General features: G+C 39.9%; 1 protein-coding gene across 4 annotated transcripts in view; it reads left to right on the forward strand.

The window, feature by feature from the left end:
* The window catches only part of nfatc3a (nuclear factor of activated T cells 3a), a 76,225-nt gene that overhangs the window by 46,335 nt on the left and 15,074 nt on the right, over nt 1-14,816 (forward strand). For 3 of the 4 annotated variants that reach the window (XM_061745026.1, XM_061745010.1, XM_061745018.1), the window contains exons 4-9: nt 3,626-3,825; nt 4,356-4,528; nt 4,998-5,138; nt 9,713-9,768; nt 9,949-10,075; nt 12,645-13,718. In XM_061745026.1, coding sequence (XP_061601010.1) covers nt 3,626-3,825; nt 4,356-4,528; nt 4,998-5,138; nt 9,713-9,768; nt 9,949-10,075; nt 12,645-13,718 — 1,771 coding nt within the window. The remainder of the gene's footprint in view (nt 1-3,625; nt 3,826-4,355; nt 4,529-4,997; nt 5,139-9,712; nt 9,769-9,948; nt 10,076-12,644; nt 13,719-14,816) is intronic. The other variant, XM_061745033.1, reaches the window with a different exon arrangement.

Here is a 14,816-nt window from a genome sequence, read left to right on the forward strand (position 1 = left end):
AACTAAATCAAGGATACCCCAAACAGAAAATAACTCTCTTTTGTACTGTAGCAATGATGACTTTGGCAGAGTGACTGAATTAACCCGGCTGTGTAATGTTTCTGTTTGATTAACTCTTCCTGTTAACTGAGCCCTGTCTTTCTGGCTTTGTAATTAGGTGCTCTGTGTTGATCATTTGATTTGGACAGGATTTCCCACTTGCAAAGTATGTTTAACATTCTAACTCCACACCAAGTCATTCTTATGCGTTAGAGGACACAGCTGAAGGCTGAGATAAAGTGACAAAAAAAAAAAAAAATTTGTATATCATGAAATGTGAAGGTGACATGCTGTAAAACATGTTTGAAATCAAGAATTTAAATGATAACAAAACCTGTTTTTTCCTACTTTATATATTACCTTTTGAAGTAGGGATGGGCCGTATGGACTAAAAAATTTATCACGATAATTTCTGGCATTGTTCCCGATAACGATAAAAATGACGATAAAAAAAATACCAATTCAACTCCACCTTTGTAACTATAAATCTATCTCGCTCTCAGATTCGCCATGTTTGTTACACAAAAACGTCATCAACGGGAATTTATCCTTCTTTCTTTCTTTCTTTCTTTCTTTCTTTCTTTCTTTCTTTCTTTCTTTCTTTCTTTCTTTCTTTCTTTCTTTCTTTCTTTCTTTCTTTCTTTCTTTCTTTCTGGCTCCTTTCTTTCTTTCTTTCTGGCTCATTCCTTCCTTCCTTCCTTCCTTCCTTCCTTCCTTCCTTCCTTCCTTCCTTCCTTCCTTCCTTCCTTCCTTCCTTCCTTCCTTCCTTCCTTCCTTCCTTCACGTACGTAACGCAGAACCATAAATTCGACTTTACACAAAAACATCATCAACGGGAATTTATCGTTTTTACCGTGACATGACAAATTCTTACCGTGGGGATTTTTTTTGACGGTAAATCGTGAACGGTAAAATATCGCCCATTCCTACTTTGAAGTCTTGTCACTTTTCACTTTGTCTGTCCTCTCCCACAGATAAATTCCTACACATACTTTTAGCTCTTTTTTTAATCCTGTCTGGAACACACATGTTGCTGAGCCTGATTTATGGACGCATGCAATGTGTAGTACAGACATGCTTACATACTTACATGCACATACATACACATGGGCCAGCACTGCGTGTACCCATCCCTTAGTTTGCAGATGTGATCGTAAAACAAGGACAACAGGCACAGGGGGAGGTTGATTTCTGTGACTTGCGTTTTCTTTGAATCCAAATAATAATTTATAGCCATAAATTCATTCAGTCCGGATGCCTAAACCTGTTGGGTTGTTATTCACAACATTTATGCTTTTATGTGGCTCTTAAGATCTAATGTGGTTTTAAGAGATGATCCCATTATGGCTTGTTAGAGAGGCCTCATGCTGCTCCTTGGTGCACTTCCTTGCAAATACATTTCATGAGCCACATCCAGTAACAGAACATTGAGTGTGTTGATGTCAGTTGAACACTGGTTGTGGTAAGAAACTAAAGAGTGAAATTATCTCAGTAATTGAAAAATCTCTTATTATACCTTTTTAGAATTGTGATGTCAGTAGTGAATGTTATTCCTCAGCCTTTGAAATTTTGTCAGAGGAAAATGTGCCGCTGGGTTTTGATCCTGTATTCCCATTTAAACTGCATTTGAACTGGCACAGACACGAACCCAAAAGCAAAACAAAACTGAACCGTTAACTCATTTACTGTATTAATCATCACTGAGTCAGTATAAAACACATTTGGAGGATGTGGTAAAGGAGTGTCAACATACCTTCAGGTAGGGAGTTTTTGCTTCGAAAAGCCAAGGTAAGTTTCAGAGAGATTCTGTTTTAAAAATATAAATATATTTAAAAAATGTCCACTATAACCTAACATGATTATAAAGTGAGAATTCCCAGGTGAACATGAGTGCTGCTTTTTTTTTCAAATTTTTCAAATGAAATTTTTATGTTTCTTGTTTTTGTCTTTTTTGTGTTGTTTTTTTTTTAACGTCAAACTATTTCTAAAAATGCCAATTTAAATAGTTGCTTTACCTAGCCCCATCTAGTGTGAAATAAATGAATGGTTTCCAACTTGTAATATTAGACAATATTTATTAATTTATTTTGATTTAACTCAGGTCGTAACATGGAGTCAAGAGATGCATTGGTTTGTTTGTCCAGACAGTTTAGTTTAAACTGTGTGGCTTTTCTCACAGCCTTGGATATGTGATGCTGTATTTGCTTTGCCAGCTCACGCACTTCTTATTAAGAGTTAGATGAGGTACAATGAAGTCAAAGTCTAACTCGTTTTTGATTAATGTATATTAAACATTTTTTTATTTAACATATCTTCAATACATTTGTTTCAGCTTATTTTGCATCTACTTAGTGAGTTGATTTTTAGATGGCAATAAATGTTTTGTTTAGGACCCCAAGTTATTTGCTTTATGTCATTTATTGCCGTTTAGAACCAGCAAGCCTGTATTGAGTTCAGCAGGATATTATTATTATTACGAGATTATTAATCAGCTCAGGATAGGGCATGATTATTAGGAATTAAACTCCACCGCTGTGTCTACTGATTATGTTTGTCTCAAGGTTCATCCTCTCAAATAGCTTGCTGCAAACACAGCACCTTTCAGCACAAACCTTAACTTCTTTGACCACAAAAGGACTGTCACTGGGGAACAGGTGAGAGTTAAAGGTAGAGTTGCAAAATTGAGCAAAGGCTGCAACTAAATGCTGGAGATATGTTCAAATTGTGTAACAGGGGATGGCACAGGCATGCAAGGAGGAAAGCATCAGTTGCCAGCTATGGTGAGGTTAAGGCTCCGCATTTAAGGGATGAAATGGCAATGAAAGCCCTTGTTCTTCTCCGTTAGCCTCGACCAGCTGCCTTCCATGTGAGCTGGAGGTGTGGGTGTTTTAGGGTTGTATGGTGAGAGGGGGGGGGGGCGTTTATGTGGGGGGGATGCCATCATGTCGTCACAGAGTCTGCCAAGTACAACATTACAACAGTGGTGGAATTGTGTGGCCTGCGTGTTTGTTCTGTCCCTCTGTAGGAAAAGTCCTTCTCTTTCCATGTTATCCCTGTCTTTACCCAACATGAAGCACATTTCCTTCGTCAGAGACTCTTGTCTTTGAGTGGAGACCTAGGTGCCAGCACTTGGGGACAACTGGAGAAGACAAGGGTTGCCTCTTGTGCATTGCCAGCGAGTTTGGAACCATTGAATCGTTATAATGGAACAAACTTTGATTTTCTTCTTCCGTTCTACATGTACGTGCATGAGGCCTCACACATTATGTAGATTATTTAGTAAATGAGTAAATATACCACCATACACCCATTTTATTTACCCACTTTATAATATTTGGGGTCAGAGGGGATTCATTTGATTCATTTTTGATGCAACCTAAACGAACTTAAAAAAAAAAAGCACCAGAGCAACCATCAAAAGAAATGTCAACAGCCTTAACCTGCCATTTAGATTTCCATCAAAAAGGTTAGCTCCTTGAATTCAGTGGAAATGAAAGCAATACTGTCTCGTTCACACTTCTCACCTGGTGTCCAACAGCTCACACGTGTCCGTTCTGTTTGCCTTCCTTTGTCCTTTGTGTCTTAGCTCCTTGGCTACAGCGAGAAGCCTGTCAACCTGCAGATGTTCATCGGAACAGCGGATGACCGTTACTTGAGGCCGCATGCCTTCTACCAGGTGCACCGGATCACCGGGAAAACCGTAGCCACGGCCAGCCAAGAAATTATTTTGTCCAGCACCAAAGTTCTCGAAATTCCACTCCTTCCTGAAAACAACATGTTAGCCAGGTAGGTGTCAGAAACCATTTTAGAGTCACATTACTCATGAAGACATTATGAGCTTTGACGGAAGACTCATCCGAGGGGAAATGAGCACATTTAGGGTTATGTATAGGTGTAATATCTTCCAAAAGGGGATTTTATAGATATTCTTAATTTAAACCAATTGCAATATTGGGTGCAGAAGTGAAATGAAAATTTGAGACTTTCTCACAAAGCACCAAAACAAACCTTATTAATATATTGATGACGTGAAACACCCAGATGATCGTATTTATACAAGATCTGGTTTCATTTACACTGGAATTCATAGGAAGGTATTTGGTTGGGATTTTCTCATTTATAGCTGTAATAAATCATATTCAAAAGCGTTTTTAGTTTGGGATTCAACGCTTACAGCACTGGCTCTCAGTGCCAGGTCCCTGCTGGGCTTGTGGGTTGTTTAATCACTCCTCGGCATTTCCTACTTAAATATGTCTGAGATTCTTGCCATCCCGATGGTGTGGTACCAGGCCAACTCTTCTGCCTTTACCTTGCAGCATTGACTGTGCTGGCATACTCAAGCTGCGGAACTCGGACATCGAGCTGCGGAAGGGCGAGACGGACATCGGAAGAAAGAACACACGGGTCCGCGTGGTGTTCCGAGTTCATATCCCTCAACCCAACGGGAAGGTGCTGTCTCTGCAGGCCGCCTCCATTCCTGTAGAGTGCTGTGAGTGTCTACCCTCAACTTGAACTCAAAAAAAATTAAAATTTTTATTTAGAAAACGATGTAGAGGATGAAGAAACATGCTGGCAGAGAAACACAGACCTTTTCACACATGCCTTCACAAGCAGCCAGGCAGACTGGGGATTAAAGATGTTCATTTACTCTGTCTGCTGTCACTGAAAGTCCTCATAGATAAGAAAGTCTTATGAATGATAATAGTGTTCATATACTCATATATACTCATGTCTGTTTTGGCCTTTCTGACCTGGCAAGATATTCCTATGCTTAAATGCACAAAAATAATACATTTGACAATTTTTTTGATCCATAGGAAGACCTTAATTTATTAATAGTTAATTTCCTTTTGGGGATTAATAGAGTATATTAAATTGTATTGATTTCATGTTTGATGCCATGTTGCATTAGAATACATGATTTTACAAGCTATTTTCCTCCTGTCTCTGACTCTCAGCCCAGCGCTCAGCCCAAGAGCTGCCTCAGGTTGAGAAATTTAGCCTGACCAGCTGTCTGGTCAGCGGGGGTGAAGAGATGGTTATCACCGGCTCCAACTTCTTCCCAGAATCCAAGGTCATCTTTCTGGAGAAAGGCCCTGGTAAGAATTGAGTTGGTGTCACAGCTTAACCGCAAACTGTTGCTGCAGAAACGGCACGTGTTAATGATGCTTGCAAAAATATTGAATGTTTTATCACAACCCATCTATAGTAAATATTTACTATGCCATATGCATCCATGTTTTGTTGTTTTTTTAAGTTACTGGCTATACTTATTTTATTTATTGTGGAAAAAAAATGCTCTGGCAAGGTCTTTGTTCACCCTTCACAAGACAAATACCATTCGACCACATTATTTTCATTTATACAAATAGGACTGTACCTTCATTGTCTTGTGTGTCCTCTTTATTTTTCTATTAAACAGTAGTTTGTTAGGTTATTTATGTAATGTGGCTGCTACTGTTTCAGAAAAGACAGATTATTTAGAGAAAATTAATACATCTCCAAAAAAAGTAAATTCCTGTCTTCTAGGAACAAAATTGGTAATGCCTTTGTCTCTAGCATTCGCTAGAATAGGCTAAGGTCCCCTCCCTGGTTTTGTTTGCCCCCCCTTTGTAAAGCGACCGTGGGTACCTTGAAAGGCGCTATATAAGTACAAGTTATTATTATTATTATTATTATTATTATTATTATTATTATTATTATTATTATTATTATTATTATTATTATTATTATTATTATTATTATTATTTATTATTATCTTAGCTTCAACAAAGGTTTTGTTCGCGTCAAGCTTTTTATGAAATACTGAACAGATTAGTTAGTTCTTCATTGTGTCAGGATATGGTATCAAGTATTTGTTGTGGGTGGTGTAGCGGTTAATGTAATCACCAGTGTCACTAGGGCTTTTCCATTTGTAATTTGCATGTTCTTCTTGTGCGTCCGTTTTGTTTTGTTTTTTTCTTTCTGCTGGTGCTCATGTTCACTCCCACAGTCTAATGATCTGTCAGTTAGATTAGGTGAGAAGGTATCCTAAACTGGTCCTAGGTATTAGTTTGAGTATCTGTGGCTGTCTCTCTTTCTGTCAGTTGGGCTACATGGAATCCCCCAACCTCAAGGATTGAATGCTTCTTATACGTTACAGGTTTTTTCTGTCTTATCCTTTCTCCCGTTTGTGCACTAGAATTAAGGCCAAGTAATAACTAGATGGAAACTTTTAATGGATGACTTTTGTTAAGCCTGTCTCTACTTGCCAAAGGTACTTTTGTGATGTAAAGAAACAAATTCAAGTTCACACATGGCTCAAAACTGACTGGGGATTTATTTTTATTTTTTTTTTCTTTGAGCAAGTGCTATACTGTAACATTTTCTACTTGGAAAAAAAAAATCTGCCTGCAGGAATGTGTTAAACCCTTTGAGGCATAGTAGGTGAAGCTTGGCAGAGAAGAACAGTGAGTGGAAACCCCAGAGAGGTGCCTCTTAGGTGGAGAAAAACATAACACACCGAGCCGCATAGTGCATTAAGGCTTTGAGACTGTGAAAGTCACAAAGTGGAGAGGAACAAGGTGTTGATTTGAAATTGTGTAATTTATTTGCTCACTTCAGTACAGAAAAACACACATTGGACAAAGCGTAGAAATAGAAGGAAATAAAGAGGCTGTAACAGCTCATTTTTCATCATCTTTCATAACACAAAAATGACAGTGGAGCCACCAGCTCTGAGCAGCTGCCCAACATAGTTCTGGTAAAGCTGCAAGGAAGTGAGAGGCGTTTTGTACGTATGTTTCATGTGCTGCTTCTTTTGTGCCACTCTAGTGTGGCCTTTACTTTTGACATTATTAATACTTTGCACTTTTAAAAGGACAATAATGCAATATCTACTAATAAGGTCACACATCCAGCTCGAATGAGAAATGACCAAAATGCTAAAAAGCCCAAAATATTTTGCGAATCCTGTCTTAATCTCTGTCATTGTGTCTTTTTGCTGACTTTACCTGTAAAATATATTATTAATTCATTGTAAATTCAATGGATGGATGGATGGATGGATGTAAATTCAAGTAGTATATATTTTTTCTTTTCTTGGGCTCTGAGAAAGTAGGTTACAAAGGAGATTGAGCAACTTGTGTTATGAGCCAGAAGATTTACTGGCTGTGTTTTTAAATATAAACTAATCCAACAACCCTCTTTTTTCTCAGTAGCTTGTGCACGTACAGTATATTCCTCCATTAACCTTTAAAAGATTAGCATTTCCGATTTAGTTGACTTCATCAAACACTGCAGTTGAAATAAGTCCATAATTGGAATAGGTCCTTCAGTTTTACAAGCATGAATGTTTATACAGTGGATTGGACTTTAAAGGCTACAACAGAGACTACCTTGAACAGTGACTAATACAGCCAGAGCACTCTGGGGTTGTGCTTTTCTAAATTGCAAACCCTTGTCTACAATTTAACCTTATTTCTAACCATATCCATTTTTGGATTTTGTACATATGGGATATTTAAGTCCTATTTTAATTCTTCTTGACTAAAAGTGGCCCTTTTGTGTCCAAAAAATAGTCTAAAACATCTTGGGACAATGTTTTTACACTGGCAGTGACCATTGTAAAAGAGTAACAGACTCTTGATACAGTACATTGTTTGAGTTAATGACAGTAATTAAGGGGAGGGGCAGTATTTACTGATAGGTAAGTTACTTGGCGAAACCCAACATTTTCGACAGGGTTTCCTAATTTAAGGGAAGTCGTTTTACAGTTTTCTTCCATCCTCGCTTTTCTGGTTATGTGGTATGCCCCTCTATTCCCTTTGACTTGATAAACATGTGCTTTTTCACCTGATAGCTCCATAAATGCTTAGTAAGGTTGCTTGTGTTATTTTTAGCAATATCCGTGCCACCTCTGGTAACCGTCAGCCTTGCCGAATGGCCGTGTTGCAGTCGTTTTCCTGATGGGGGTTTCCAGCCTAAAATAACGCCATAGTGGCTTCATAATGCTAATGTTACATATCTGGCTCCACTCACGTGCTACTGTTTCTCTGTCTGGCAACTCGGCCCAGAAAGTTGCGAGGCACTGTTGCAGATCTTTTTTAGATACTCTGGGATTTCTGTTTGTAAGAATGACAGGGTATCTGATTTCTTTCTTTCTTTTTTACTCTTTTCTTTCGTCTTTTCCTGGCACAACAGGACTTTCAGGCTCAAGAGTAGAGTGTGGCTTCATGATCCGAGTCATTGTTCCAATGTGGTATGAGGTCCTGTTGGTGCTTGTTGTCTGACGGGGCATGTGGGGCCCTTGCTCCTGCCTGTTGAATGTCAACAAACTGCACAGCAATAATGCACTGCTGTCAGCTGTGAAGACACGCAAGGTCATTGCTCATTGAGGCATTGAAAGTAAAGTTATGCACTTAACTCACGATAGAGACGGTTTCTTTAGGGTTCTAATTCCCTAAGTTAACAGGGGATTAATTACGTCTGAGGTTCATAGTCTGTTATGATCATAACACATACTTAAAGAGACGGCACAGAGGGTTTACGTAGAAAGCTGAACAGTTCAGATACAAAAGGGTTTGCAGTTGAAGGCACTTGGATGAACATGTAGGCGAGGCCCCTCTGCAGACAAGTTGCAGATGCCTGACAGTGGTATTTGGGGGAGTCCTTTGGGTTTTGTGGAAGAGGCCTTGCAGGTGCAGAGTAAACTTGCACCATGTGAACAACATGAATAAAACGGCTGCGAAAGTATTTCCTTCACTTTAGAGACGACTCAGTATTTTTCTTGTCAAGGTTTCTGTTCTTCCCAATGCTGTACTATGATGGCAGTGATTTCTTCCAGCCACACAGGATGCCTGTCATTGTCTTCAACCAAACTGTTTCCCTTCATGCAGCTGCTTTTTAAGGTGTTTTGCCAAATAATTAGCTCCCTCATAGGAAAACTGGAACAGAAACTTGGCCATTTTTAAAGGCAATTTAAAGTAAATAGAACTATCCCACTGCTCCCAGTGTAATGTTAACCAGGCAAGGCAAACAGTAGGATATCTGGGCCGTGATTACTGTTTAATAGTTGCTAAGATTTTCCACAATGGCGCTTTTAGGTTTTTAAAAGCTTCATAATTTTCATGTTTTTTGAGTCTCCCAAACAAATTGAAAGATTTAGCTTTTTTCGGCTCACATGAATCTTAAGCCCTGACTGTCCGAGCAAACTCTGCAAAGTAGCATTATTTGGAAAAATCTAGCAATGGGAATAACTAGTTGAAAATATTATTCCACAATTAAAGGGGGTCTAAAATGAAGAGTCTGGCCTTGATTTATCATCTGCAGAGTGAAGTTAGATTCAGTGTCATGCTCATCTTTGTACATTCTGAAGTTCCTACAGTTGAAGTCCCTGTGCTTGCAGCAAGTATGACAGGAAGTGATAAAATGATGCCATGTTCTGCTTTGTCACAGTTTGTCCTGTGTGTTGGTTTTTACACGGCCTACGCTCACTTTATTCTTCTCAGAAAACCACATAATAGTCTTAAAAAAAAACTTAAGTCCAATGAAAAAGAGAAAAATATGCAATAAAAGTGGATGATCTATTATAATTATAGTAATCGATGTAAACCCTTTGACTCCAGGAAAGCCAATAGCATATTCACTTAGCATTATGCTTTTTATTTATTTATCTTTTTACCATTCCTTCTAGACGGACGACCACAGTGGGAAGTTGAGGCAAAAATAATCCGTGAGAAAACTCAGGGTGTAAGTAGCTTCTTTTTTTTTTTTTATTATTATTTTTTTTTTACCCCTGCAGCACAGCAACATTTCTTTCTTCATCTTCACAGATTTGCTCTTGGATATATATATGTATGCTGACACATAAAAGGTTACATTTTATGGTGAAGAGTGCTCATTGATAATGCAAAATCTTTCTTTCTGTAGTCGTGCATCATGGTGGAGGTCCCTCCCTACCATAGTAAAACTGTGAGTTCAGCGACGCAGGTGCAGTTTTATGTCTGCAATGGAAAACGGAAAAGGAGCCAGTCACAACGCTTCACCTACCTTTCAGGTGAGATTAAGCATAGTCATATTTCTAGGGAGCTGTACACCCTTGTACATTAGAATTTCAGAGGAAATAAAAAATACTAATCTGATGTTATTGGTTGGTGTCGCAGTTTTGCGTCTTGCTGTAGCGAATCGCACAAATGAATTTCAAAAAGTTCAGCAGAGAGCAAAGATAAAATGCTCAAAGTATTGCACACTTCTCCACAAGGGATTTGCTAGCCTCATTTCTCTCTTTCTCTCTCCAAAGAAAGCACTGATGTGGTTTAGAGGGGAACCTTCCACCAACAATAACATTAACACCTGCCAACTGTTTATTTTCTAAAGCCTCTGCACACTCTCAAACCAGACTTTTTTTTTGTTAACGCATGTACTTGCTGCACATGCATGGGGGCTTTATGAGACAAATCTTTTGATACCCAGGAAAATTGAGTGCACATAGACCCTGAATCTCTAATCATTTGGAACAACATCATGTAGGAAACTCAACATTAAGCATCTAGATATTTTGATTGAGTGTCTGTGTTTCCATTGGAGTCAAACTTGTTATTTGATATCATTTTTTTTCTTTTCACAGTCGAACCGCGAAAGTAATGTGAGCATTTTGTGAAACACAACAAAAGCCAGAGTTTCACCACTACAGTGTGTGCGTGTGTGTTTTTGTGCGTATGAGCAGCCTTGCCCATCCACCCACCCATCCTTTCTGTTTGCAAGCACGCCCACTCGGCACAGGCAGTTCCTGTTTTCCCCGCTGACAGATCAGCTTAGCCAATCAGCACAGAGTAGAATAGCACCGCTCTGTCAGTCAAGCTGGGTTGCTGACACCACTCGTGTCACCACGGACACCGCCTGCTTTATTGTGGGGGGGAAAAGAAGAAAGTCAGCCAATCAGTGGTGTTTCATGTTTCATCGTGGGCTGCGCTGCAGAGGCCCTGTCCCAATTTATAGACACATTCTAAGAAATATGACAGATTAAAAAAAATATATATATTTTTTTTACAATTGTAGCAGTTATAGTATGGTTGTAATAGAAAATTTGGTGCAAAATTGCCTTCTTATTTTGTTAAATAGCTGCCTTGATGTCAAGTATACATGTTCAAATACAAAGTGCATCACCCGTGTTTTCGCCTGATATTCCCTGGCTCCATTTTCAGTCAGAATAAACCCCACTTAGCCTTTCTGCGTCTCTCACCTTGCTCCCAGAGGGATGACAGGGTGAGCAGAGGACAATCAGCGAGCGTGTCTGTTCTGGCGGTGTGATCTGGGCTGGGGGGCATTCAGCTCCCCTCCCACACATTTCACATGATGGCACCCAGAATGACAACATATGCTCTCTCTCTCTGATTCAGAACTGGATAAAAATAAAAGTCACTCTCACAAGGCACCAGATTGGGAAATAGGTTACCGATTAGCATAGTGGAACTCTGAGCTGTCAGAGTAAAATGGAATGGCCCCATTTACTGTGGACATGTTTTGGGAGGCTTTTTTTGAGACCTATTTCACAGTGGCATTTATTTTACAGGTGACTTGATTGATACGAGTCCATGACCATGGTTATAAGCTGTTTGTGGCTTCTCTTTTCTTTTTTTTTTTGTTTATATCTCTACTGCCTAAATCTGAGCTCAAGTGAGCAGCTCTTATAGTTAGGGGTGGGTATTGGGAAGGACCTCACGATACGATACGCATCACGATACTTGAGCCACGATACGATACACATTGCGATATCCCGATTATGCGATATCCTGATTATTATATTCTATATGGTTCACCGAAAAATTTAAAAATGCATTACACATCTTAAAATCCAAGTTGTATATATGTACATCAGATGATAGTGATGGATCTTAAAATCCGAGTTGCACGTTCATCAGATTATAGTGACAATTCATGGGACAAACTTAGTCAAAACAATGTTTTATTATAACTATACAAGCTAAAGTTACAACATATTTGTATATGTTTTTCATATTATTTACATCATATGAAATTAACATTAAATTTAGTATGAGGTTGCTTTAATTATGTGGCAAATGATAATAAACACAAGAAAGATGGGTACTAAAACCAAGGACAGGCACAGTGATCAGTCAGTATAGATATAAATCCATAAATAAATAAACCTCTGTCCATTATTTTTCATTTTTTAAGGACAGGCAATTGTGTTATATAAAAAATAAATTATAAAATGAAATAAAATGTGAAATAAAACCTGAGCTCAGTGCAGGGCCCTCCCAGGGTTGGTAGAGAGTGGCAATGCCCAGGACTGTCACTTAGGTAGGAGCACTGGGTGATATAATGGGGAAAAAATCGGGGATAAAAAATATATTAAAAAAAAAAAAAATCGATATTCAAATTTTGAATATCGATATTGAATCGGCTGGAAAAGTATCGCGATATATTGGGATATCGATATTTTTGCCCACCCCTACTTATAGTCACTCTGGACACTTACTTGAATGTGATCTGCTGTAGTTATTTTTTTTTCAATTTCGTATTTGTTTTTTGGTCTGTATTCCAAATTTTCTTCCTTTTATCTAATTTCTCCTGTTCCCTTTTCTACACTCCTCTGTTTGCAGTCATGGTGAAACAGGAGCACAGAGAAGAGCTGGACCTTCCTGCTGTCCCCCCCATCTCCATGCCCTTGGCACATGCTGCCAGTGTGGTGCGCACCCAGCTGCCTTCTCCTGAGCAGAGCCACCCATCGGACAGCCTTCTGTCCAGCCCCGCTCACAACCTGGCGGCGGGCTCCGGACACGGCCTGCTACCTCTGCCGGGCCCCGGCCCCTCCCTGGGCTCCCCATCCTTCCAGCACCTGCCTCACCTCCAGGGTCGGAGTTTGCACCACCCCCCCGCAGACTGCCACATGCCGTTCCAACAGAGCTCGGCCCCTGCTCCCCTCCGGCCCTCCTACCAGCCTTTGCAACACAGCCACGCTCACAGCCTCTCCTTCAACGGGCAAGCTAATCTTTCTCCTCAGGGCTACGAGAGGTTGCCGTTTCAGCAGAACCCAACTGCCGGATCACATCCCATTGGCCTGGCAATGGTATACCCGTCCTCCCCGTCCTCCTCCCCAACAGCACCGTCCTCCACAGCTACCAACCCCATCGTTGGATCCCCCCAGAGCCAGCAACCCCTACTCCCCCACTCTCCCCAGCACCTGCAGAGACTGGGAGGCTATCTCAGCTCACCCACTCACAACCAGGTGCACTCTCCGGGCGGACACCCCCTCACCGGACAACACTCCTCACAGCTGCAGAGAGCTATGGGCTATCATCCAGTAAGTCAAAGGTCGGCTTCCTGTCCCACACCAGCCACTGCCCCGCCTCCACAAATGATCCCCAGCCCCCACTCTGGGCCTTCTTCTCCTCAGGTCCACTCGCTGCCCTACCAGTCTCCCACTTCCTCATCCCCCACCTCAGCCGGCAGCCCCCTGGGGCCCCTGCAGCAGCACCCAGGACAGCTTTCTCCTCAGGCCACCAGCCCAGTCATGGCCAGTCTCTCTCCCGCATCAGTGGGGCCCCTGGTTCACCCTTTAAGTCCCCAGGGCCCGTTTTCCTCAGAGGGAGAGAGAGTAAACATTAAACAAGAGCCAGAGGAAAGGGAGCCCACCTTCCGCTCCATCGGCCTGCAGGACATCACGCTGGACGATGGTGAGATATATGATGTTATATTTATCCCAAGATGACTAAACCATTTAGGGGCTTTTTTTGTGCAAAGGGTTGGGGTTCACTTGGTGCCATTTAGGAATGGGTGATATTTTACCGTTCACGATAAACCGTCAAAAAAATTCCCCACAGTAAGAATTTGTCATCTCACGGTAAAAACGATAAATTCAGGTTGATGACGTTTTTGTGTAAAACTGATTTATGGAAGGAAGGAAGGAAGGAAGGAAGGAAGGAAGGAAGGAAGGAAGGAAGGAAGGAAGGAAGGAAGGAAGGAAGGAAGGAAGGAAGGAAGGAAGGAAGGTAGGAAGGAAGGAAGGAAGGAAGGAAGGAAGGAAGGAAGGAAGGAAATGAGCCTGAAAGAAAGAAAGAAGTCTAAAAAGAAAGAAAGAAAGAAAGAAAGAAAGAAAGAAGCCTAAAAAGAAAGAAAGAAGCCTAGATAGATAGATAGATAGATAGAAAGAAAGAAAGAAATAAAGAAAGAAAGAAAGAAAGAAAGAAAGAAAGAAGTCTAAAAAGAAAGAAAGAAAGAAAGGAAAGAAAGAAAGAAAGAAGCCTAAAAAGAAAGAAAGAAAGAAAGAAAGAAAGAAGCCTAAAAAGGAAGAAAGAAAGAAAGAAAGAAGTCTAAAAAGAAAGAAAGAAAGAAAGAAAGAAAGAAGCCTAAAAAGAAAGAAAGAAAGAAAGAAAGAAAGAAAAGAAAGAAAGAAGCCTAAAAAGGAAGAAAGAAAGAAAGAAAGAAGTCTAAAAAGAAAGAAAGAAAGAAAGAAGTCTAAAAAGAAAGAAAGAAAAGAAAGAAAGAAACAACCCTAAAAAGAAAGAAAGAAAGAAAAGAAAGAAAGAAGCCTAGATAGATAGATAGATAGATAGATAGATAGATAGATAGATAGATAGATAGATAGAAAGAAAGAAAGAAAGAAAGAAAGAAAGAAAGAAAGAAAGAAAGAAAGAAAGAAAGAAAGAAAGAAAGAAAGAAAGAAAGAAAGAAAGAAAGAAAGAAGGATAAATTCCCGTTGATGACGTTTTTATATTGGTATTTTTTTTATCGTTATCGGGATAAATGCCAGAAATGATCGTGATCATTTTTTA

Source organism: Cololabis saira, chromosome 2, assembly GCF_033807715.1.
Source record: "Cololabis saira isolate AMF1-May2022 chromosome 2, fColSai1.1, whole genome shotgun sequence".
Lineage (NCBI taxonomy): Eukaryota > Metazoa > Chordata > Actinopteri > Beloniformes > Belonidae > Cololabis > Cololabis saira.